The sequence below is a fragment of the Eretmochelys imbricata genome, chromosome 23, assembly GCF_965152235.1.
Source record: "Eretmochelys imbricata isolate rEreImb1 chromosome 23, rEreImb1.hap1, whole genome shotgun sequence".
Classification (NCBI taxonomy): domain Eukaryota; kingdom Metazoa; phylum Chordata; order Testudines; family Cheloniidae; genus Eretmochelys; species Eretmochelys imbricata.
In genome coordinates this window covers 2,370,998-2,395,852 of record NC_135594.1, presented here as the reverse complement: position 1 = coordinate 2,395,852, position 24,855 = coordinate 2,370,998, and the positions used below count along the sequence as shown (strand labels likewise).

The 24,855-nt window shown below is 43.4% G+C and overlaps 2 protein-coding genes across 2 annotated transcripts in view; one reads left to right on the top strand and one right to left on the bottom strand.

The window, feature by feature from the left end:
• Nucleotides 1-1,628: 1,628 nt before the first annotated feature.
• LOC144279114 (E3 SUMO-protein ligase ZBED1-like) lies at nucleotides 1,629-7,929 on the top strand. The gene is made up of 3 exons (XM_077840563.1): nucleotides 1,629-1,698; nucleotides 2,883-3,039; nucleotides 5,549-7,929. Exons 1-3 carry the CDS (start codon nucleotides 1,687-1,689, stop codon nucleotides 7,621-7,623), a joined length of 2,244 nt encoding a protein of 747 aa, XP_077696689.1. The 5' UTR covers nucleotides 1,629-1,686; the 3' UTR covers nucleotides 7,624-7,929.
• A 4,462-nt stretch (nucleotides 7,930-12,391) lies between these two features.
• ZNF541 (zinc finger protein 541) overlaps nucleotides 12,392-24,855 on the bottom strand; it is a 40,889-nt gene continuing 28,425 nt past the window's right edge. Inside the window, exons 13-15 of the mRNA XM_077840709.1 lie at nucleotides 20,972-21,055; nucleotides 13,777-13,958; nucleotides 12,392-12,720 (exon numbers count right to left, since the gene is read on the bottom strand). Coding sequence (XP_077696835.1) covers nucleotides 12,618-12,720; nucleotides 13,777-13,958; nucleotides 20,972-21,055 — 369 coding nt within the window. The 3' untranslated portion in view covers nucleotides 12,392-12,617. The remainder of the gene's footprint in view (nucleotides 12,721-13,776; nucleotides 13,959-20,971; nucleotides 21,056-24,855) is intronic.

The window sequence follows — 24,855 nt, the reverse complement described above, 5'->3', positions numbered from 1 at the left end:
TTGTTGGGTTAGTAAAAATGGAGTAGTCTTCTACCAGATTTCTGCTAGATGGTCCCACAGTGAACGAACAGAAAGTCCTGATGTCTTCAGGGACAAGAGATAGTCTAAAATAGCAGGGATTCCTTGAGCTTAGCAGCTCTGGCCTTGGCTCCTGAGCTTGTGCTCCAAGGGGCTCTGCTCATCCACTGAGGCTGCTGTATGTGGGGGAGGAGGCATGTCTCACTGACTTGGATCCAACTGAGGTCTCATGGCCTTCTCCATAAGGTGTTTCTTCGGTTGGAGCTCTTGTCCCTTGCAGGTTTTTTTTGGTGAGGGGGTGTCAGATGCTGTACTTAGCAGAGATGTGACCTCTCCAAGGCAACAGAGGCAGTGTTGGTGTCCGTCTCTCCTGGAGAAGAAGGAGGGGCAGGAGATACGGTTCTTATACCCCAGGACTCAGGGCATAGTCTTTGTCGGCAGGCAAAACTAAGCTATATTAACTATGCTATAATGCTAAAACTCTAACAACACTAAGAATACTAAAAACTATGTACAATTATATTTACAGGTTCTGAAGAAAAAGACACAGAGGTAGTTACAGGCACAGGATTCCAACTCAGACCATGTGGCAGTGAGAAGGAACTGGAGAGGCGTTGATCCACTAGTGACCTCAGTTTAGAGCACAAGGAGGGCAACTGCACAGGTGTGGACCAATGGACACTACTTGCTAGAAATCTCCCATTTCAGGGGCATGGGGTGCATGTGTACCCACGTGTAGAATATACATAGGGACCGACATTTGAAGAAGAATCACCACTCCCTTTGGTAGTTTTTTCCAATGGCTAATTATCCACACTTAAAAATTTGTGTCTTATTAACTGGCTATCCAGGGGCAGAATTTGTCCCTTGATGTTGAAATAGTTAATGATTAATTGGATTATTTTGCACAGTTCTTTGAAGATACAGAGGTATTATTATAAATGTGAACCATGAGACCCCCCCCTTTCCCCATTTGTACACAAGCATAAGTTTGTATGCAGCATCTGTGCTCTGATGTGCCTACAGCTTCGTTGGCATCCAAGAATACATCCATTTAAGTTCAGATCACTTTTCATCCCAGTGTGAACTTTTGAGAGGAGCCCTAAATGAATTACTTCCAGATGAAAGGTTAGCTATCCCATTTCACTGCACAGAGCTCAGAGACTGCAAACAACCCACCAGCCTGTATTATGCCCATGGTAACAAAGCAGTGAGTATACACTGTCATATGCCTGCTTGTTTCTTCATTTGTCTAAGCCTTGCTTCAGTCTATGCACGATGTATATTTTTCTGTGCTAGACATAATATCTGTTTTAAAGCAGGGGAGGTAAAATAGTGATTCTTATAGCAAATTAACCTTGAAATTATTTTCCAGGCAGGGCTTCTTTGACTACAGCCTCTGCATATGACCAGCTGGAGGTTTTTAAATGTGACGTCACCACTTCGTTTATTTCCACTGTCACCTTTTTTAACAATACAATGCAACTCTCGATGGCATTGTGCAGCACCTTTCATGCAAACGTCATGTCCTCCCCTCCTCGGAAGGCTTTGCAGAGTTAAACGATGCAGTTGCAGTAATAAATAGCAGCAAAGGACAGGAAGAAATGAGGCGGCATTAGCAAATGAGATAAGCCTGCGTTGGACTTTAAAAAGACTCTTGTGACAAGCATGCTGAAACAGGTGCAAACCGTGCAGAGACTGCAATTTTGGCTTGAAAATATGCCTTGCTCTCTTTTCTTCTTGCTGTCAAAGAAGACCTAGCTTAGGTTTTTATATAAAATTTATCACCATGGTATCTAGTGATGTCATGAGATCTCGTGATTGTAAAATAACAAATAGGTATTCCTAGCCACCCATGAAATGCTACATAATTTGACATGCAGCTTTCCTCTAAAATCTTCTGCACTATATGGAGCGCATATGGCCAAGTGTTTTATAGGTGACACAACAGATTCCTGATTGCAAAGCTCTCCGTCCAAATGATATTTACATTCATGATTTATGATGCCTTCAAGGCTTGTTGGTCTTTGCAGGTTGTTGCCAGATGGCCCCTCCTCCTTGCATGGAGCACTGCAGTGCAGTTGTAGATAACAGCTGCTTAAAAGATCACCTGTTTAAATAAATGGCTGCTGTCCGCATCCCTTCTGATATTGACATAGATAAAATGCTGTTTTTTAGCTTTTGAGTATGACTGAAGGTGGGAGGTAAGGGGGCATTTAGAAGTCAGTATTTCACAGTGCATGACTCAGTGCTAGAAAACCAGAACAGATATCCTTTGCCATTCTAGGAAACCCCACCCATCAGATCTCTTACAGAGGTTTTCCTTTGATTGACCTATGGGTAGCCCTGCTATGCACCTCTTTAAACTACTGTTCTGTTTGCTTGGGTTCTTATATTGCTGCCCATCAGAGCAATATCTGAGCACCTAGACAGAACAAACTGCAGTCTTGTCTTCACAGGGAAGAGCAATTCCCTCCACTGCAGGAATTACTGGGTGAAATTCCATGCCCTGTGTTATATAGTAGCTCCAACTAGATTAGTGCAGTGACCTTAAAATCTACAAATACACGGGCACAAATGTTTACTGTACAATGGGAGTAACAATACTGACTCACTTTGCAAAGAGCTGTGAAATTCATGGATGACAGGCGTTATGTTATCGCTAGTCATTACCTGAAGGTAATATCCACAGTAGAGGAGAACAATGGCCAGATTCTGATCTTGCTTACACCACTGTAAATCCCATGGAACCAAGAACAGAATCTGGCCCCTATCCAGCTCCCACTTTTTAATTGCCGAAGTCAGAAGTGCAGGGCCATGCTCTTTATTGTTGTTCTAATGAGCTTTGTGTTTCCGTCCTTAAGAGCGAAATGGCAGATGTGAACTCCAAGAGGGCATCTCAGTTGTTGCAGAAATGTATTAAGCCAGAGGACAACGGAGGGGACGCACAGCCCAAAGAGGAGATAATAGAAGAGCAGTCTCTCCCTGTTATCACTCAATCCTACCCTCAGACAGTGCAAGGTACGTGCATTTCTCTGGCCTCTTTCTAATAATGCATTTTGCAATGATGCCATTATGTTGTTGTTATCATCTGCCTCATGTATGGCTGTAAAGAGCCAGGCCCATGTATGGTGCTGTATAAATAATGGTCACACTTCACATGAAGGGAACATTTATAAGTAGTTTGCAAATAGATGAATAGACATTATAACAGGTTTCAGAGTAACAGCCGTGTTAGTCTGTATTCGCAAAAAGAAAAGGAGTACTTGTGGCACCTTAGAGACTAACGAATTTATTTGAGCATGAGCTTTCGTGAGCTACAGCTCACTTCATCAGATGCATACCGTGGAAACTGCAGCAGACTTTATATATACACAGAGAATATGAAACAATACCTCCTCCCACCCCACTGTCCTGCTGGTAATAGCTTATCTAAAAGCCATTTCCAGCACAAATCCAGGTTTTCTCACCCTCCACCCCCCCACACAAATTCACTCTCCTGCTGGTGATAGCCCATCCAAAGTGACAACTCTTTACACAATGTGCATGATAATGAAGTTAGGCCATTTCCTGCACAAATCCAGGTTCTCTCACTCCCTCACCCCCCTCCAAAAACCCACCCCCATACACACACAAACTCACTCTCCTGCTGGTAATAGCTCATCCAAACTGGCCACTCTCCAAGTTTAAATCCAAGTTAAACCAGAACATCGGGGGGGGGGGGTAGGAAAAAACAAGAGGAAATAGGCTACCTTGCATAATGACTTAGCCACTCCCAGTCTCTATTTAAGCCTAAATTAATAGTATCCAATTTGCAAATGAATTCCAATTCAGCAGTTTCTCGCTGGAGTCTGGATTTGAAGTTTTTTTGTTTTAAGATAGCGACCTTCATGTCTGTGATTGCGTGACCAGAGAGATTGAAGTGTTCTCCGACTGGTTTATGAATGTTATAATTCTTGACATCTGATTTGTGTCCATTTATTCTTTTACGTAGAGACTGTCCAGTTTGACCAATGTACATGGCAGAGGGGCATTGCTGGCACATGATGGCATAAATCACATTGGTGGATGTGCAGGTGAACGAGCCTCTGATAGTGTGGCTGATGTTATTAGGCCCTGTGATGGTGTCCCCTGAATAGATATGTGGGCACAATTGGCAACGGGCTTTGTTGCAAGGATAAGTTCCTGGGTTAGTGGTTCTGTTGTGTGGTATGTGGTTGTTGGTGAGTATTTGCTTCAGGTTGCGGGGCTGTCTGTAGGCAAGGACTGGCCTGTCTCCCAAGATTTGTGAGAGTGTTGGGTCATCCTTTAGGATAGGTTGTAGATCCTTAATAATGCGTTGGAGGGGTTTTAGTTGGGGGCTGAAGGTGACGGCTAGTGGCGTTCTGTTATTTTCTTTGTTAGGCCTGTCCTGTAGTAGGTAACTTCTGGGAACTCTTCTGGCTCTATCAATCTGTTTCTTTACTTCCGCAGGTGGGTATTGTAGTTGTAAGAAAGCTTGACAGAGATCTTGTAGGTGTTTGTCTCTGTCTGAGGGGTTGGAGCAAATGCGGTTGTATCGCAGAGCTTGGCTGTAGACGATGGATCGTGTGGTGTGGTCAGGGTGAAAGCTGGAGGCATGCAGGTAGGAATAGCGGTCAGTAGGTTTCCGGTATAGGGTGGTGTTTATGTGACCATTGTTTATTAGCACTGTAGTGTCCAGGAAGTGTATCTCTTGTGTGGACATTATAACAGTTGATTAACCATTTATTAGAGTCCCACAAGCCAACAGGTTGCTCATAACCACCTATAATGCCTTCTATTGATATGCTTCTAACCATCTATAGTACATGTCACTCATGTCTGTAGATGCTTATAACATCTATTAAACCTGTATAAACTATTTATAAATGTATCCTCTTTATTAAAGTGTGACCTAAACAATAATATTAGACCTTCACAACTAAAACTAAAAGATTTTCATGCTGCTTTGTAGTATGATGAATGGACCTGAGAAAGAGGGTCAGATTTCAGGAGGGACTTAGTTCAGCATGGCACTAAGGAGCTCGGGAACGCTGGCTGAACCAGACTGCTTTCACATCAACTCTAGGACTTCCGCACATAATACTGGTCTCCCAGCCTGTTCAATAAAGATCTCTTTCCTACAACTCTACCATCCACATCCCTTATTCGTGTTCCTCTGCAGCCTGAGGCATGGTTTGCCTGGTGGGATCATCTGGGCATATCTCACCTAATCAATCCCCTGCCATTGCAGGGGCCTCTGGCATTGGTGGTTACCTTGGTCTCTCCTGTTCTCTGCCTGTGGCACATAGTTTAGTCTCCTGAAGACTGAAATGCTTTGGACTAAGTAAAGTAATTGGGCTCAACATAGCGGTATTTGGGTGAAATGTATAGCCTGTGATATAAAGAAGATCACACTAGATGATCTAATGGTACATTCTGGCCTGAATCTCTATAACAATCTATGAAATAATGAAACTACTGTGCTTTGCGGGGGAACTAATGCAATTTTTTTGGGTGATCTTAATAGTGACTTTGGGATTTCTCCTCCTCACAGAGGAAATATCGATGGTGTTCAACACCTACAACATGGCAGCCAACCTTGGTCCAGCCTCCAGGAGGAAGAGGGAGAAAGGGGCGAATCACGATGGCACGAGCACCTCCCTCTATGTTGACCGCCGCAAGTCCAAGGTGTGGAACTATTACACCAAGCTGGGAGATGCCTATGTCGAGTGCAACGTCTGCAAGAAGCAGCTCTCCTTTCACAACAGCACCACTACCATGCGGGAGCACCTGGTGAGGAAGCACAGCATTCGCGACACTTTGCTCTCGCAGCTGAAGGATGACCAGGCTTCCGAGTCTGACTGCATGGCTCAGGAGAACATGATAAAGAGGTCCCGGCAGATGACACCAGAAAACTACCTGTACCATGCCGCGTCCTGCTCGGAACCAAGGACTGATGTGATTCTGGAACTGGTGCTTGAGATGATATTTCGTGACCTCCACCCTCTTTCCGTGGTGAAAGACAAGGGTTTTGGCCTCCTCATCGGGTATCTAGAGCCTAATTTTACCCTTCCATCTCCTATTCAGCTCTCCAGCATGCTGTGGCATAGATACAATGTGGTGAAGCAGCACCTGGAGCGCTATTTGCAAACAGCCCAGTCCATAGTCCTCTGCGTGGAGTTCTGGGTGTCCCAGCCCAACCAGACATACTTGACAATCACAGCCAACTTCATCGACGGAGAGTGGCGCCGAGCAAGATGTATCCTGGAAACCCAGCCAGTGCATGAGACTAAAGGGGAGGGCGATTTAGGAGAGAAGCTCTACAGCATCCTGACAGAGTTTGGGTTGTCGAATAAGTCCATTTTCTGTGTGATGCATGACAGCCTGGAGAACACAGTGATGAATTCGCAGCCGCTTAAAAGGGCTTATGGCTGGACCAGTCTGTGCTGTGCTGCCCACATGCTGCACCTGTGCATCAAGGCGGGGTTGGAGGTCGGGCAGGTGCAAGAGGCTCTGACTGCAGCCCGGGGCATAGTGAGCTACTTCCAACAGGATGCGAAAGCCACCTGCTCGCTGAACAGCAAGCTGGAAGCGATCAACAAGACCAAGTTGAAGCTGGTGATGGACGTGGGATCTCGCTGGATAACTACCATCGAGATGTGTGAGAGCCTCCTGGACCTCAAATGGGCTATCATGTCCCTGCTGGAGGAACATCCCAAAGGGACGTTGGCTGTGCAGAACTTAGCTGACCACCAGTGGAAGCTCTTGCAGGACCTGGTGCCAGTCATGAGGACGATTAAGATCGCCACATCGTTCTTGCGTGAGGAGCAGAACATCTCCATCTCTTCTCTGATGCCTTGCATCCACGGTATCGTCGCTGCCATTGGGCAGCAGTTGGAAGAGTCCAGTGATATCATCAAGATGGTGGTAGGCAATATCAGGTCAGAGCTGATGCAGCGCTGGAGTATATCAGAGGATGAGAAGGTGCTGGAAAGCCCTGCGATTATTGCCTCGTTTCTAGACCCTCGTTTCAAGGAGATGAGGTTCCTGAGTCCCAACCTGAGGAGTGAGCTGCATAAGAGAGTCAAAAATATGCTATCACAGGTCTTCAACCACCAGTCCCCGCCTTCTCCCCAGTTCTGGGTGCCGAATTCAGATTACAAAGCAGAGGTAGGAGAAGCAGGGGGTCAGCTGTCTGCTCATAAAGACAGAGGCCCAAGTGGCCAGTCCCAGAGCATGTATGACATCCTTTTGGGGAAAGATCCAACGGAGAGCATGCCTGAAATTCATCAGCAACTGGAGAATTACATTGTGGAACCTCTCTGCAAACGCAGCACCAACCCACTGGACTGGTGGAAAACCAATGAGCACCGCTTCCCCGCTGTGGCGAGATTAGGCAGGCAGTACCTTGCCATACCAGCCACTGTTGTGCTGCCAGACCAGGCCTTTGCTGCCAACGAGAGCACCCTGGAGCATCGGAGAGCTGTCCTCACCCCTGAAAATCTGGACCAAATTCTGTTCTTGCACCAAAATTTTGATTTTTTAGAATCAATGAGAAACAGTAATGAGATACGGGGTAGAAATCTGCATGCCCAGTATTAAAATGCAGTAGGGGTGGGGCTGAGTACAGAGGTGATGTATAACAGTGTTTAACGCTTCCCTACCTTCTGGGTGGGATTTTGGAAAGGTGTCTGCCTAACTTCATTCCCACTGAAATTATCCTTTGATGTCAATGGGAGCAGAGTTAAGCCAGTGCTGAGTGTTTTCCAAAATCCTCCCTACATGTACAACAAACACTGTTTTTGTAACCACTTTGTGATAGTTTCATCCAACTCAAATACAATATAATTCCAGAGCAGAAAGAAAATGTAAATTCTACCAATCTGGACTTCTTAGCATCACCTCTGAATTTGGCCCTAGGGCATGCTAGTAAAATCCTAAAGGATATAAAAATTCTCATTGTAGCAACCTTTTTACAGAACAAAGGTCAAATATATTAATATATGTAAATGTTAAGACTATTCACCCTGCTGCATGGATCCTACTACTACATTAGTCAAAAGCTGTGAGTTTTTATGGAACAGGCCACTGTCCACTATTTTGAGATGTTATTTAAGTTGCACTGATGTTAAAAGTTTCAGTCCTCAGAGCTACTCTCCTCTTCTGCAGTAGGTTGTTCCTGGTAACAGAGAAGCAGATGGAAATTGTTCACCTAGGGCAGCCCTTAACACATCATCCAGTGGGTCACTAGACTGGAAGACAGATCCTGTCTGCTGCCAGTTTTCAGAGTGTATGCATGGCTTGGTTGGGAGGAGAGATAGCAGAAAACCTCCCATAAGTTACACATAAAGGGCCGGAGCCTCAGCTAGTACAATACATCAACGGAGCTATGCCGATTTATATCAGCTGATGACCTGGCCCATAAACTTGATTCTTCACTCACACACCAGTTTTAAAGCCATTTAACTCTATCTTCAGTGGAAACACTCCTGACTTACACTAGTCTAAGCAGCGGAAGAATTGGATAATAGTAATTTTGCATCAGTTTACTTAAAGGCAGATTTTAAACTGCTTCAAGCCCCTCCATGGACACTCTTAATTCAGTTTGAACTGGTTTACATCAATTTTTCTTGCATTGGTATTTACAATTTTACAGGCACAAGTTAAATCAATATGACCAGTTTTAAACCAGTACAAGAGTATCCATAGGGTTTGCACCTGTTTAACTAAACTGGTTTTTAACCTTTTTTTAGTTAAACCAGTGAAAATTCTGTGTGTAGACAAGGCTTGGGTGAGTGACAGGCTTCAAAGTAAAGAGCACACTGAGATGAATGGAGGCAAGTCATGCTAATACCCTGTTTGAGGCCTTCTGTTTGCACTCTCAGAAGACAGCTGGTCATATTTTAAGGGTTTCCTTTAAGGCTAGAAAGCTTTCTTTCATCTTTAACCTTTTTTTAAAAAAATAACACCTTAAATTCTACAGAAGCTAATGAGAAAACTTCCAGGGAAACTGTCCCAATTGCCATGGGTGAGTATGTTTTTCAAGCCCTTGACCTGAACACTGCTGCTTTAGTAAGAGGCGCTACAAGATTCTTCACACAATATTTTGTTCAATATCTTCATAAATGATCTGGAGGATGGTGTGGATTGCACTCTCAGCAAATTTGCGGACGATACTAAACTGGGAGGAGTGGTAGATACGCTGGAGGGGAGGGATAGGATACAGAAGGACCTAGACAAATTGGAGGATTGGGCCAAAAGAAATCTGATGAGGTTCAATAAGGATAAGTGCAGGGTCCTGCACTTAGGACGGAAGAATCCAATGCACCGCTACAGACTAGGGACCGAATGGCTAGGCAGCAGTTCTGCGGAAAAGGACCTAGGGGTGACAGTGGATGAGAAGCTGGATATGAGTCAGCAGTGTGCCCTTGTTGCCAAGAAGGCCAATGGCATTTTGGGATGTATACGTAGGGGCATAGCGAGCAGATCGAGGGACGTGATCGTCCCCCTCTATTCAACATTGGTGAGGCCTCATCTGGAGTACTGTGTCCAGTTTTGGGCCCCACACTACAAGAAGGATGTGGATAAATTGGAGAGAGTCCAGCGAAGGGCAACAAAAATGATTAGGGGTCTAGAACACATGACTTATGAGGAGAGGCTGAGGGAGCTGGGATTGTTTAGCCTGCAGAAGAGAAGAATGAGGGGGGATTTGATAGCTGCTTTCAACTACCTGAAAGGGGGTTCCAAAGAGGATGGCTATAGACTGTTCTCAATGGTAGCAGATGACAGAACGAGGAGTAATGGCCTCAAGTTGCAGTGGGGGAGGTTTAGATTGGATATTAGGAAAAACTTTTTCACTAAGAGGGTGGTGAAACACTGGAATGCGTTGCCTAGGGAGGTGGTGGAATCTCCTTCCTTGGAAGTTTTTAAGGTCAGGCTTGACAAAGCCCTGGCTGGGATGATTTAACTGGGAATTGGTCCTGCTTCGAGCAGGGGGTTGGACTAGATGACCTTCAGGGGTCCCTTCCAACCCTGATATTCTATGATTCTATGATTCTATGATAAGAGCATTTTGACTAGTGTGAGGAAGGATTTCATCATCCAGTCTCGCAAAACAGCCACCAACCCAACAACAAAATATATTTCCAGTTCCCACACAATGATGGTTGGGGGAAAACCCTAGTTATATTTTACTTGCTGTCCAAGCAAAAGAAATCCAATAACAACTCAACTTTTCAGTTTTGCAAGATTGTATTGCTTCTGCAAACAAAAAGTGATACACAAAACCGGTGCAATAATTTACGACCTGCTATGGTGCTTTAAAATATTCTGGGATATTAACAGTGGGACTGCTAGACAGCTGATAAGATTTATGGCAGATCAAACAGACCTTTAGTTCCATTGCTGGATCTTTCGCCGCTCTCATCACTGTAGTATCTGAGTGTCTTCCAGTGATAAAATAAACAAGGGACTGACATGTAATGTGTGGCTCATTCCATTACTCTCCCCTGGGGGAAAACTGCATGTGACTAAAAATAAAAGGAAGAAAGGCTGATGTGCTGTATGTTATTATTTGTGATGGCTGGGTTGAAGAAGTGAGGTTTGCATTTGAATCGTAAAGTGGTGAGGTCTGAAGTAGCTCTGAGTTCCAACAGAGGCAAATTCCACAGCCTTGGATGAGCCCTGAGAACGTTCTGTCTCCTGCACAAATGAGCTTCATCGTTCCAATAGAGAATTCTAGTGTTCCAAAGGAGCAGAGTGGTCAGCTGTATTGACCTTTTCTTCAGTTTTAATAGTCTAAGCTGCTAAAAAATTCCTTGGTATCACAGCCAATATGAAGATAACTGCAGTAAAAAACAAAATTCTGCTACGATTGGATCTGTTGTCCAATTAAGAAAAACCCTGCTCCATAACTTGCAGTTTCCAATTAACTAATATGTTCAATTTACCCATGGGAATGTAAGACCTGCAAATTTGTTATTCCCACAGAGGCTATTGGCTGCATGAAGGCCTTTTGTTTTAATTTAGCATTCGCTCTGCCTGAGAGAAGCCAGGCTTTTTATTAAACTCCAAACCATGTTAGTTTGTCCTTTACCCAACCTCAGCTCACCAAGCCTGTTACAAGTCTGTAAGGCACTTTAAGATCCGAGCAGCTATAGTAATGATAATCACTTCCCTGTATATTTCACCTACCAAATGACTGTATGAAGCTGGCACAGCATATATTTAGATACACAGATTCACAGACTCCAAGTCCAGAAGGGACCATCGTGATCATCTGGTCTGACCTGCTGCATAACACAGGCCATAGAACTTCCCCAAAATAATTCCCAGAGCAGATCTTTTAGAAAAACATCCAATCTTGATTTAAAATCGTCAGTGATGGAGAATCCACTGTGACCCTTGGTAACCAGTTCCACTGGTTAATTACTCTGACTGTTAAAAATGTACACCTTATTTCCAGTCTGAGTTGTCTAGCTTTAACTCGCAGCCTCTGGATCGTGTTATGCCTTTCTCTGCTAAATTGAAGAGCCCATTATTAATTATTTATTCCCCACCTAGGTACTCATAGATTTTAATCAAGTCATCCCTTAACATTCTCTTTGTTAAGTTAAATAAGACTGATTCTTTCAAGTCTCATGTCCGTGCAGCATGCCCTGTTCTGCTTCACCAACATGGTATAACTAGTTTTGAAGTAACCATTAAAAGCGGTATAACAACTTTTACAACTCGAGCTCAAGAACCCAATTTAATAAGCTATGCAGAGAGCACATACAAAATAACAATGCACAGATCATCCCAGGGCTACATATTCAATCTGAAATGCAGGGCATGACCATCACATTTCAGCAAAAAAGATATAAATACAACAGCAATTTCTCATTGATTTTCCTATTTTGACCTTTCTAACAACAGCAACTGAACCCATAAACTGATGGTAAGAAACAAGGGCTATCCACATCCAACGTTTATTTTTAAATGGAAGCAAGAGGGCTTTTTTTTAATTAAACGGAAGCAGAAGTACAGAGCCTCTCCTATTTGTACAACAGCTATTTTACAGTCATTAACAACTACATATTTTTTTCAACCATGCATAATTGTAATTTAATGCCAGGCATGCATACTTAATTGAACACACACGTCCTTGCTGTGTTAATGTAAGTAAAGAGCATTTAATGCCTGAATGTTTCTTTATACTTCAACTTGATGCCAACAATGTTATATTGGTGCTAAATGCTAAAAATATCCAAATAGGCTTTGGCATCCTACCATATACAAACAGTTACAACTCTCCTTTCAATACCTTCAAGTGGAGGTTTCTTTCCAGCCTCATCAGGTGCTTCTGCACGAGGAAAAACAGTGAGTGTTCTTCTGCAGTGCCAACAATGGTGTAAGCTGTAAGTGCAGGCTGGGCACACAGTCATGTCAGCTAATCCTGCACAGAGCTGATCAGCAACTGATCAGATGCTAAAAAACATTTACATATTTTCCAAGCTTAGACAAGACTACCACCACTGATAACCCTGCGCGGTTTCCCAGTTACCATTGGAGAAGGTCAACATCTGAGTTTGTTTCTTTCATCTTTGGCTCATTTTTTAATGTTTTATGGGCCACTTAATATTTATCAGCGGCTCCATCTGCTCCTGCACACGGTGGCATTTCATATGAGCATTCCGACTTTTTATCTTGTCAAACACCCTACAAGTTGACAGAAAACAAGGGCCAGTTGTTAGTTTTCTTAACGAGGCTAAATAAAATGGGACTCGCACACAAAAGCTTTCCCCAGGTAATGAGCAGAACAGACTCCCTTAATTTTTAGGTGTGCAGTGCACATGGAAGTGAGGAACCAGCATATGGTGAGGTAAAGGTTAGTACTTTGGAAGCTTCCCTAGGCAGCTCTGCAATTGCACCTCAATCCTGACCTAAAGCACTGCTTGGTATTCTCCTTCCACAACCAGTTCTGCCAGTACACCCCAGTCCCTAGCTGTAATACTTCCTCTTCCTTTTCAGTCAAGTTCCCACATCTCCTGAACAGGATCTACAAGTAATGTTCCATTGCGGTAAAAGATGCATTTGTTTTGTAGTGAAAACAGATAGGGAATTAGACTACAAAGAAAGGGAGATGATCACGGATGGGTTGGCAACAGCCAAAGAACCTATTTCCTTTTAGTCATATGATTCTCCCACAATATCAATGGCAGCCATGGAGCTAAATGCCCTACATTCTCTTTAAAAATGTAGGGGTTAGCCTAGAGATGAAATGGGATATGAATCTAAAGCTTCAGGGTTCATTAATTTAAAGGGACAAATGCAACTTTTGTAAAAAAAAAAATCACATTTTTATCTCAAATCATTTTGCCTTTTACTGTTAGAAATAACACCTAACATCACAACATGAAAGCGATTAGAAAAAGAAAACATTTTCCTCTTATTTTTTCTCATTTTTTTTGCTTTGTGCACAATCAGGTTTGCTTTTTCATCTTTGCCAATTTCCCATTTGTGTGGGTCTTTCATGCTGAAATGGGGGAAGAAAAAACTATTTTAAAAAAGTTATACGTGGTCGTAAAATCACACAAATTGGCTAGGGGGCTCAGGGAGAAATGCATAATGCATTTAACTCATTTTAAAAAAGACATTAGATTTTGAAGTAAATGGTGCTCCTTTAATTAAGAAGGCTTTGTTTATAAATACACTCTGAATTAAGCAGACATGTAGAAATCACTGAACAATGCAAGATTAATAATAAAGCCATACCTTTCACACTCTTTACATGGAAATGCACCCTGATAGTCTGTGCTCCCAGGCTGGTCTGGAGTTCCCCTCTGACTGCAGGCTGGACTGTATGTCTTCTGTGATGCTTTTTTGTAATTCTTTGACTTTATCTTCAAGTCTTGTCTAGGCAAATAACCATGCATTTTCTTTGGGCTGCATGCAATCTGCAAATTATGGAATATTTGTTAAAATAGCATTCTTTCCCTCTCTTTCCCCCTCAGAAAGGTTTGTATTGTTGTGGTTGGATAGTTAAAAGGAATTGAAGTCAAAGAAAATTAATTCTAAACTTTTTAAAAGCCGCATGCATATGCTTATACACCTGTACACACACATACAAATTATGACACAGTGCAATCTCTCTCAGATCCTGATTCAGGAAAGCACTTAAGACCCACTGAAGTCAACAGGAAAATGTATCCATTCTTACCTGAAAATTTCCTTTCATTAAATAATCTGTTCATTCTAACGGATCCATTAGAATGGGTGCTTCAACCTGCTTGCAGGTTGGGGGGGAGGCAGGGGGCAGAACCAGACCTGTCAGTCCCTGGCAGCTGGGAAATGCCCCACATCCAGTTGAGATAGCTTTCACAGCCAGGATAATGCAAATCTACTTTCTTAAATTACAGACTGTGTTAAATATACTTGGAGGAAAAAGCACAACAATTTCTCTTACTGCAAAGGATAGTAAATTTCACCTATTGACAACAAACCCAAATCACTGGACATCCATTTCCATCTCTATTCCGGACCATCTGTTGTCTCTGTGATTGGATCTGCAGACCTTATCATTCGAAAAAAGGAAATTTTCAGGTAACCATGGATAAATTTTCTGATTCTTCTTCATGCTAAGGTCCATAGATCTGTTACAATGGATTTTCATAACAGTGTGCCTCCAAGATAGGAAGCAAGATCATTCTTGAAATGTGGACATCTACTACAAAGTACATTATATATAAATATCTTCTCCATCATCCCCTGGCATTGAGGTGTGGAGAAGACAAAAGAAAGAAAATGGCACTGAGTAAGACTGGATGACCAATATTGTTAAGAAAAAGTTAGCACATGTGACTCCATTTTGGTTTGGGGCTCACCACAAGCACATCATGCACCAGGAGGAGTGTTCCTTAGATACTGCATTCCTGTGAAAATCCTCCTCCTTGTCTCCAGCCTGCCTTGACTCCCGGTATCTGTTCTTTGTCAGTCCCTAAACTCCCTACTCCCTATCTCCTGGCCTTTGATGTAAGGCCTCCCATCCTGATAATAAAAGTTACTGATGCATGGCTTTAGGACCATGCTGTGTAATTAACATACTAGTTTAGCACGAGGAATGCACCAAGCAGGGATAGGTGGTAGATAAGAAAAGGGTTTGTTTATTGGCTAAGATTTCCGATGCACGAGGGCAACATGCTTTGCTAAAAAGTATATATCCTTTGTATAAGCTGTATTCGGGGTCCCCTCCTGGCTAGCAGGGGGGCACCACACTCGAACGTAATAAACTTGGTGTTTTTTGGGAACTCGGCAGTTGTGGACTCTGTTTATGTGCCTCAGCCTAGATTCGAAGTGTGCGTGACCTATCAGGTGTAATTCGTAGCATTTGTGTGCATGTCCTACCAGGTGTAATTCGTAGCATTTGTGTGCGTGTCCTACCAGGTGTAATTCGCAGCAGTTGTGTGCATGTCCTATCAGGTATAATTTGTAACAATATGAAGAACTTGATGAATTAATGGCTGTCCAGTAGATCTCAAAACAGGAGATATGATTACTCTGTCCTGAGACTGTCAGTGTCCCTAAGGATTTGACTCTTAATGCTTGACTGAAAGTGGCATATTTCTTGAATTTACTTAGAGAATGAACGTTCTAACAGTTCTGAGAACTACTGTTCTGAATAAAAGGTACGATACTAGGTCTGGTTAGAGTAAGCTTCCAACTTCAAATGAAAAATTCAATCTCATTGGAGAAAGTGGCCATCATGAGGCTTACATGAATGGATAGGAAGAATAATGACACCTGCAAAAGGGTGTTTCCATCTAGGTAGTGCTATAAGGAACAAAACAAGGTTCAAAGGTTGAGTGATATCACCCTGCAGCATTGGAATAAAGTGGATGCCCTAAGGAAGCATTTAATGTTGGTATTTGTACATAACTTCCTTTTCTTCAATGTGCTGAGAACATTATACTACAGAGATTTGACCTTTTGCTTGGGCACTCTTGTGCATCTACAAGAAAACCCTCCTGGGGCAGGGCTACCCAAGGCTGTGTTTCACTGGTTTAACATGGTAGTTAAACTGTGGACTTTCCAACAGTCAGTAGACTAAGTTCAATTTGTTGACTTCTCTTTTGGAGTCCATGAGCACAATAATCACTTCATCCAGCTATTCATTTTAAACCATGCCTAGCGGGATCAACCCACGCCTACGGCCAGGTCATTTCCGTATTGATTTGTCCTGTGGCACTCCGCAAAGGTGACAAGAGGAAACTGCAGATTTCATTATTAATTTATTTCCCCTTGAGAATCTGTCCCCAGAATCCTGCTTCAGAGGCGGAAGCTAAATTGGGCTCAGAGATTGCTTTGAAAATATTTCCAGTGGCTAGCAATTTCTCTGTCCTCAAAGAGGCCAAGTCTATTTGTCTCTCCTTCCCCACATGGTTTCTCAGGAAGGCACTGGCCTGCAGCTCAAGGATGGACCCCCCAGCAGCCTCTCTCTGTTGCATGGGATCCACACAGGCTAGACAGATCTGTGTTTCTCCTGAAGGCCTCAGCAGGAGATTGGATATGAGATTGGATCCTCTGGGGGCAGGAGGGAGGGAGCATTAAAGAGAAGGGCAGCGGGGGGGGGGGTGTTGGGCCCAAAGGTCCCATATAGAACTCTCTGGTGTTAGTAGCTTCTGTGCTGTGTCTGGTGCCCTCCATCTGTGACCCATGGGGAAGCTTAGCTGCTGATTCGGGCTATACGAATTCAGAGGGGATCTTCACTTGGCACGCTGCCCTTTTAGCTTGGCTTCTATCGTAGAGATGGGGGAGGGAGGGCTGCCTGCCAGGGACCCAATTCTTTTCTAATCCTGCCTTCTTCCTTTCTCCTGCGGGGCGAGGGATTGAGGGAATCCTGCCTGGCCTGAGCTGTGAGTCAACCTGCTCTCTGCCCACAGAGCCGCACAAGCTCTCCAGAGAGATGCTCGATAAGTGGAGAAGCAAGAGACATGGACCCTTCCTCTGGCTTTTCTTGGCCTAATTCCCTCCCTGAAGCCTCCAGGGAACCAACGCCCCAGTAGGGGAAGTGGAGCTGAGACAGACAGTTTCTCCCCAAAATCCAATACAGCCCTGGGGCATGGCTGGGAATTACACAGACACATTATTAAGCCCTACTGTTGGTCTTAAAAATTTGAACTGAAGTTTGGAATTTCCCTCAGCAATGCTGCAGCAGGGAGGAGAGGGGAGCTACATGCCATTGGAGGAGGACAGAAAAAACTGGAGAGAACTTGAGGAGATGAGCCATTCCCCTGCTGCCAAGGAGTGGCAGGCTTGGTTCTGCCACCCAGCTGCAAGCAGGCTGAAGTGCTCATTGTAATGGATCTGTGGACCTCAGCAAAAATCTTTCTGCTCAGTCTTATTCCCCACTTGCTGCCATGAAACAGTTCAGCGGCGCCTGTGCTCTGTGTCATGTACGTGGCGGGTTTTTTTTGCAGAATACTGGCATGTCAAAGATGACACTGCCACATCAGCAATGACAAGTTTAATGCTGACAGCATTACTAACAAGGAGCTAGGGATTATTTTAGATGGTTAATTAGGAGCTAAGAGTTTTCTTAATTTTCTTGTTTTAATTAGCAATGGTGTCATAATGTCAAGAGCAAACAGTCATAGAATCATAGAATATCAGGGTTGGAAGGGACCTCGGGAGGTCATCTAGTCCAACCCCCTGCTCAACTGTTATTGTTACATAACTTCCCTGCAAGATTTCAGAGTAGCAGCCGTGTTAGTCTGTATTCGCAAAAAGAAAAGGAGGACTTGTGGCACCTTAGAGACTAACCAATTTATCTGAGCATAAGCTTTCGTGAGCTACAGCTCACTTCATCGGATGCATACTGTGGAAAGTACAGAAGATCTTTTTATACACACAAACCATGAAAAAATGGGTGTTTGCCACTACAAAAGGTTTTCTTTCCCCCCACACCCCACTCTCCTTACTCCCCACTTATCTAAAGTGATCACTCTCCTTACAATGTGTATGATAATCAAGGTGGGCCATTTCCAGCACAAATGCAGGGTTTAACAAGAACGTCTTGGGGGAGGGTAGGAAAAAACAAGGGGATACAGTTCTGTGGTGACCTAGAATCCTATTTTCGACGTCTCCGACTCAAGGAATATTTCCAACACACCTCTGAACAACATACTAATCCACAGAGACCTCCCTACCAACACTACAAAAAGAAGGATTCTAGGTGGACTCCTCCTGAAGGTTGAGACAGCAGACTGGACTTCTACATAGAGTGCTTCCGCCAACGTGCACGGGCTGAAATTGTGGAAAAGCAGCATCACTTGCCCCACAACCTCAGCCGTGCAGAACACAATGCCATCCACAGCCTCAGAAACAACTCTGACATCATAATCAAAAAGGCTGACAAAGGAGGTGCTGTTGTCATCATGAATAGGTCAGAATATGAACAAGAGGCTGCTCTGCAGCTCTCCAACACCACTTTCTACAAGCCATTACCCTCTGATCCCACTGAGAGTTACCAAAAGAAACTATAGCATTTGCTCAAGAAACTCCCTGAAAAAGCACAAGAACAAATCCGCACAGACACACCCCTGGAACCCCGACCTGGGATATTCTATCTACTACCCAAGATCCATAAACCTGGAAATCCTGGGCGCCCCATCATCTCAGGCATTGGCACCCTGACAGCAGGATTATCTGGCTATGTAGACTCCCTCCTCAGGCCCTACACTCCCAGCACTCCCAGCTACCTTCGAGACACCACTGACTTCCTGAGGAAACTACAATCCATCAGTGATCTTCCCGATAACACCATCCTAGCCACTATGGATGTAGAAGCCCTCTACACCAACATTCCACACAAAGATGGACTACAAGCCGTCAAGAACACTATCCCCGATAATGTCACGGCTAACCTGGTGGCTGAACTTTGTGACTTTGTCCTTACCCATAACTATTTTACATTTGGGGACAATGTATACCTTCAAATCAGCGGCACTGTTATGGGTACCCGCATGGCCCCACAGTATGCCAACGTTTTTATGGCTGACTTAGAACAACGCTTCCTAAGCTCTCGTCCCCTAACGCCCCTACTCTACTTGCGCTACACTGATGACATCTTCATCATCTGGACCCATGGAAAAGAAGCCCTTGAGGAATTCCACCATGATTTCAACAATTTCCACACCACCATCAACCTCAGCCTGGACCAGTCCACACAAGAGATCCACTTCCTGGAGACTACAGTGCTAATAAACGATGGTCACATAAACACCACCCTATACCGGAAACCTACTGACTGCTATTCCTACCTACATGCCTCCAGCTTTCACCCTGACCGCACCACACAATCCATTGTCTACAGCCAAGCTCTGCAATACAACCGCATTTGCTCCAACCCCTCAGACAGAGACAAACACCTACAAGATCTCTATCAAGCATTCTTACAATTACAATACCCACCTGCAGAAGTGAAGAAACAGATTGATAGAGCCAGAAGAGTTCCCAGAAGTCACCTACTACAGGACAGGCCTAACAAAGAAAATAACAGAACGCCTACTAGCCGTCACCTTCAGCCCCCAACTAAAACCCCTCCAACGCATTATTAAGGATCTACAACCTATCCTGAAGGATGACCCAACACTCTCACAAATCTTGGGAGACAGGCCAGTCCTTGCCTACAGACAGCCCCCCAACTTGAAGCAAATACTCACCAGCAACCACATACCACACAACAGAACCACTAACCCAGGAACCTATCCTTGCAACAAAGCCCGTTGCCAACTGTGCCCACATATCTATTCAGGGGACACCATCACAGGGCCTAATAACATCAGCCACGCTATCAGAGGCTCGTTCACCTGCACATCCACCAATGTGATATATGCCATCATGTGCCAGCAATGCCCCTCTGCCATGTACATTGGTCAAACTGGACAGTCTCTACTTAAAAGAATAAATGGACACAAATCAGATGTCAAGAATTATAACATTCATAAACCAGTCAGAGAACACTTCAATCTCTCTGGTCACGCAATTACAGACATGAAAGTTGCGATATTACAACAGAAAAACTTCAAAACCAGACTCCAGCGAGAGACTGTTGAATTGGAATTCACTTGCAAATTGGATACAATTAACTTAGGCTTGAATAGAGACTGGGAGTGGCTAAGTCATTATGAAAGGTAACCTATTTCCTTTTGTTTTTTCCTACCCCCCGCCCCCTCCTCAGACGTTCTTGTTAAACCCTGAATTTGTGCTGGAAATGGCCCAACTTGATTATCATACACATTGTAAGGAGAGTGATCATTTTAGATAAGCTATTACCAACAGGAGAGTGGGTTTGTGAGGGGGGGTGGGGAGAAAACCTGGATTTGTGCTGGAAATGGCCCAACTTGATTATCATACATATTGTAAGGAGAGTGATCACTTTAGACAAGCTATTGCCTGCAGGAGAGTGGGGTGTGGGGGGAAAGAAAACCTTTTGTAGTGGTAAACACCCATTTTTTCATGGTTTGTGTGTACAAAAAGATCTTCTGTACTTTCCACAATATGTATCCGATGAAGTGAGCTGTAGCTCACGAAAGCTTATGCTCAAATAAATTGGTTAGTCTCTAAGGTGCCACAAGTACTCCTTTTCTTTTTCCCTGCGAGAGTAATGGGAAATGTTAGGCATAGTATAACATGCTAACTATTGAACAGGGTTTGTTTGAGATTTTTTGCAATTTTATTCCGTAGGTCTCTGCAAGTTAAAGGGTAGCAACAGAATATTAAATAGGAAGGTGTTTCCTGGAGGGAGCTTGCTACACACATGAACTCCACATCTCCTAAGGCAATGGAAGATCTTTAAATTAAAGAGCTGAATCTCAGACAGATTCCCCAAGCAGTCTTTTTCTACCTTTTCTGCTGTCTCTTCTACCTCATCCTTCTCCTGAATCCTTGAACCCTTTTTTCTATCACTTACTTTTGGTCGACTGAAGTCAAATTTTATTATTTTTTTCCAGATATAGTAATATTCAACACACTGGGACACATTCTTAGTCTGAATCTATTAGGAAAAAACAGAAGTAATATAGTTATTTCTGCAAAACACAATACAAAAACTGCGTCTGTGGGGGATTTTTTTCATTCCCACCATAATGGGTGTTCAGAAATCACAATGCTAAGGGCCATGTAAGTACCTAGAAATATGTATTTGTGATATAGGCTCATCCCAAGACTGGGAGCCAATCTGAGAGGTTTAATTCATGTATGTTTGTAAAGTGCTTTGAGAGCCTTTCATACAATACCACACTGCTACAGCTGCGATAAGCAGTGGTGCTTGAGCAGGATTCCTCTCATTATAAAAAAGAGAAGGCTGCTGACAAGGCATTCCCCTGGAAGGGCTCTGGGAGCAGTTTCCCACCTGGGTTGATATAGCCCAAATCTGGTGACTTCCCTGGCAGGCTGAAAAAGGTGTTTGATAGGGGTTTTTGAGAAGGCTCAGAGTAAGCTTCCCAGAATGATGAATAGATGGAATGGATATTTGGTAAGTGGCTGGCTAAGTTCCTGTTTGAATGATTATTTTAATGCTGCTGGAATTTTCTTGTACTGCTACTTACACATTACAGCAACTAGTACCTTGTATAGGCATAATTTTATTAGAAAGAAAGAAAGAAAGAAAGAAAGAAAGAAAGAAAGAAAGAAAGAAAGAAAGAAAGAAAGAAAGAAAGAAAGAAAGAAAGAAAGAAAGAAAGAGAGTTTGAATTCTAATGCACAGAGGATTTGAAATATAAGAGACACTGTAAATTGGTTAAGCACAACATTTGATTGTCCCTGATAAGGAATGCTTTTTAAAAATACAATAGTTAAACTCTTTATAGAAATCATACAAATCACAGAAATGTAGGATGGGAAGGGACCTCACTAGATCGTCTAGTCCAGTCCAATGCACTGAGGCAGGAGTAAGTATTATCTGCATCATCCCTGACTGATTTTTGTCTAACCTGTTCTTAAAAACGTCAAATGACAGAGATTCCACAACCTCTCCAGGTAATTTGTTCCAGTGCTTAACTACCCTAACAGTAGGAATTTTTTCCTAATGGCTAACCTAAATCTCCTTTGCTGCAATTTAAGCCCATTATATCTTAGCATGTCCTCAGTGGATAAGGAGAACAATTGATCATCCGCCTCTTTACTACTTTAAGATAGTATCATGTCCCCGCACAGTCTTCTCTTCTGCAGACTAAACAAACCCAGTTTTTTCAATCTTTCCTTGTAGGTCATGTTTTCTAAACCTTTAATCATTTTTGTTGCTCTCCTTTGGACTTTCTCTACTTTGTCCACATCATTCCTGAAATGTGCTGCCCAGAACTGGACAGAGTACTCCAGTTGAGGCCTTATCAGTGTGGAGTGGAGCGGAAGAATTACTTCTCAAGTCTTGTTTACAACACTCCTGCTAATATATTCCAGAATGCAGTTTGCTTTTTTTGCAATAGTATTACATTGTTGACTCTATTTAGTTTGTGATCCACTATAACCCGCAGATACTTTTCTGCAGTACTCCTTCCTAGGCAGACATTTCCTGTTTTGTATCTGTGCAATTGATTAATCCTTCCTAACTGTAGTACTTTGCATTTCTCTTTAATGAATTTCATCCTATTTATTTCAGACCATTTCTCCAGTTTGTCAAGATCATTTTGAATTCTAATCCTGTCCTCCAAAGGGCTTGCAACCCCTCCCGGCTTGGAATCATCCGCAAATTTTGTAAGTGTACTCCCTATGCCATTATCCAAATCATTTATGAAAATACTGAACAGAACCAGACCCAGGACAGATCCCTGTGCATCAAGTAACATGCAGTATGCAAGTCACAGTAACAGCATGCACATGGGAGAAGGGTGCCCTCTTTCAAAGCAAATCACTGCAAACACCACAGTGGTTTGCTGCAAACTGAGGTTGTGGCATTCTTGGAAGGTATCCCATGTTCCTTTGTTTTGCTGTTGAGCAGTGTGCATTCTGGGATTTTTCTCACTGTGCATTGTGGGATGCATAGTGGACACCAGGTGAGTTGAAATTTTTACAAAATCCCATGATTCATCTGTCTCCGCCCTGTGCTTCCTTTGTGTGTGGACTAGCATCAGTTCTGAATTACTGTTAGCCAGAATGGACCCATCAATGCTCCGTGCTGCTATTCTGGCAACCTCGAATAGGCAGAGGCTGCTTGTGTGCTCAGCACACAAAAATGGATGAACTGGCTTTGGACTTTGCTTGCCTCAACACTGAGCTGATGATGTGGCAGCTGCAGCAGCTTCTCGAGCAGCAGGAGGGTCTTCAGTGGTGGTGGAACTGGGACATGGATGAGAAAGAAAAGGAAGACACCTGGCAAGTGACAGAACAGGACTGGTTCTTGGTGCAGTTTCACAGCATTTAGCGCCGTTTCTGGGCTCAGGAGACAAGCACAGATTGGTGGGAAAGGATTGTTCTGCACACCTGGGATGACCAGCAGTGACGAGAGAATTTCAGGTTGGGGAAGACAGCCTTTTTGGAGATATGTGCTGAACTAACGATAGAGCTGCAGCGGCAGTGTACCAACATGTGATGCCCCATACTTGCGGACAAGCAGGTTGCCAAAGCCATCTGGCAGCTGGCCACCCTGAATGCTACTGGTATGTAGCTAATCAATTCAGTGTGGAGAGATCCACCATCAGGCTCATTATCATGGAGGTGTGTGATGCCATGGAAGAGGTACTACTGCAATGGGTTACAAAACTTGGTAATGCTCAGGAGGTTATCAATGGCTTTGTACATATGGGATTCCCAAACTGTAGTGGGGCAATTGATGGGACCTGTGTGCCTATTGTTTGCCGCTCACACCAGGGCCTGGTGCTGACTAACAGAAAGGGGTATTTCTCCATGACACTCCAAGGGTTTGTTAATCACTGTGGCAGATTTACAAACATAAATGCCAGGTGGTTTGGAAGGGCCCACAATGCCAGGATCTTTCGGAACTCAGCTCTATTTAATTTAATGGAAAAAGGACTGTTTGCCCACGGAAACACTATGGACATTAATGGTGTGGATGTTACTCCAGATATCTTGGGAGATTCAACTAATCCTCTGTTTCTCTGGTTAATGAAGCCATTCACAGGCTGCTTGAACAGAAGGAAGGAACTATTTAACTACCACCACAGTAGTTGCAGAAAGACAGTGGAGTATGCAATCGGCCATCTGAAAGGGAGATGGAGCTGTTTGTTAAACAGGTTAGAAGCAACAGAAAAAAGCATCCTAAAGATTACAGCAGCAAGCTGTATTTTGCACTATACTTGTGAGAGTAAGGGAGAAAGCTTTAGTGATGGGTGGGAGGTTTAGGTGCAAAGACTTACTCAGCACTTTGAGTAGCCAGTGAGGTATCCACTAGAAAACACAAATAGCCATGGCAATATTGTCTGGGATGCCCTTTGTTCTTCTTTTAAGTCTCAGGCCTGAAACTGTGCAGCTGTACATCCAGCTGTTAATGCACGGGGGGCAGGAAAGTGTTGGGAGTTTTTTGTGTGTGCAGTGTTGTTTATGAGCGGTGGAAGCGCAACCCTGTGGCAATCCCTATTTAAACGGGTCTCTTTGCCTACATATGTAGTAAAAACCCAAGAATAAGTGCAAATAATGATTTTCTATGTGAAATGAGCTGTCAACTCCTTATGAATGAAGTTTTCAAGGTTTTTATTATTTCACCTACCATGTAATAAACAGAAAATACATCTTGAAGTGAAATGGTAATGAAAAATGTTTTTAATTATGAAACAATATATTAAAAACATTCTATTACCAAACTAAAAAGTGCCCTTTTAAATAGCAGCGAAACAAAACAGC

What these genes read in the sequence shown, in the direction of transcription:
- LOC144279114 (XM_077840563.1), top strand. An exon ending in CTACCCTCAGACAGTGCAAG is followed by an intron (nt 3,040 to 5,548) that starts GTACGTGCATTT and finishes TGATCTTAATAG; the next exon opens with TGACTTTGGGATTTCTCCTC.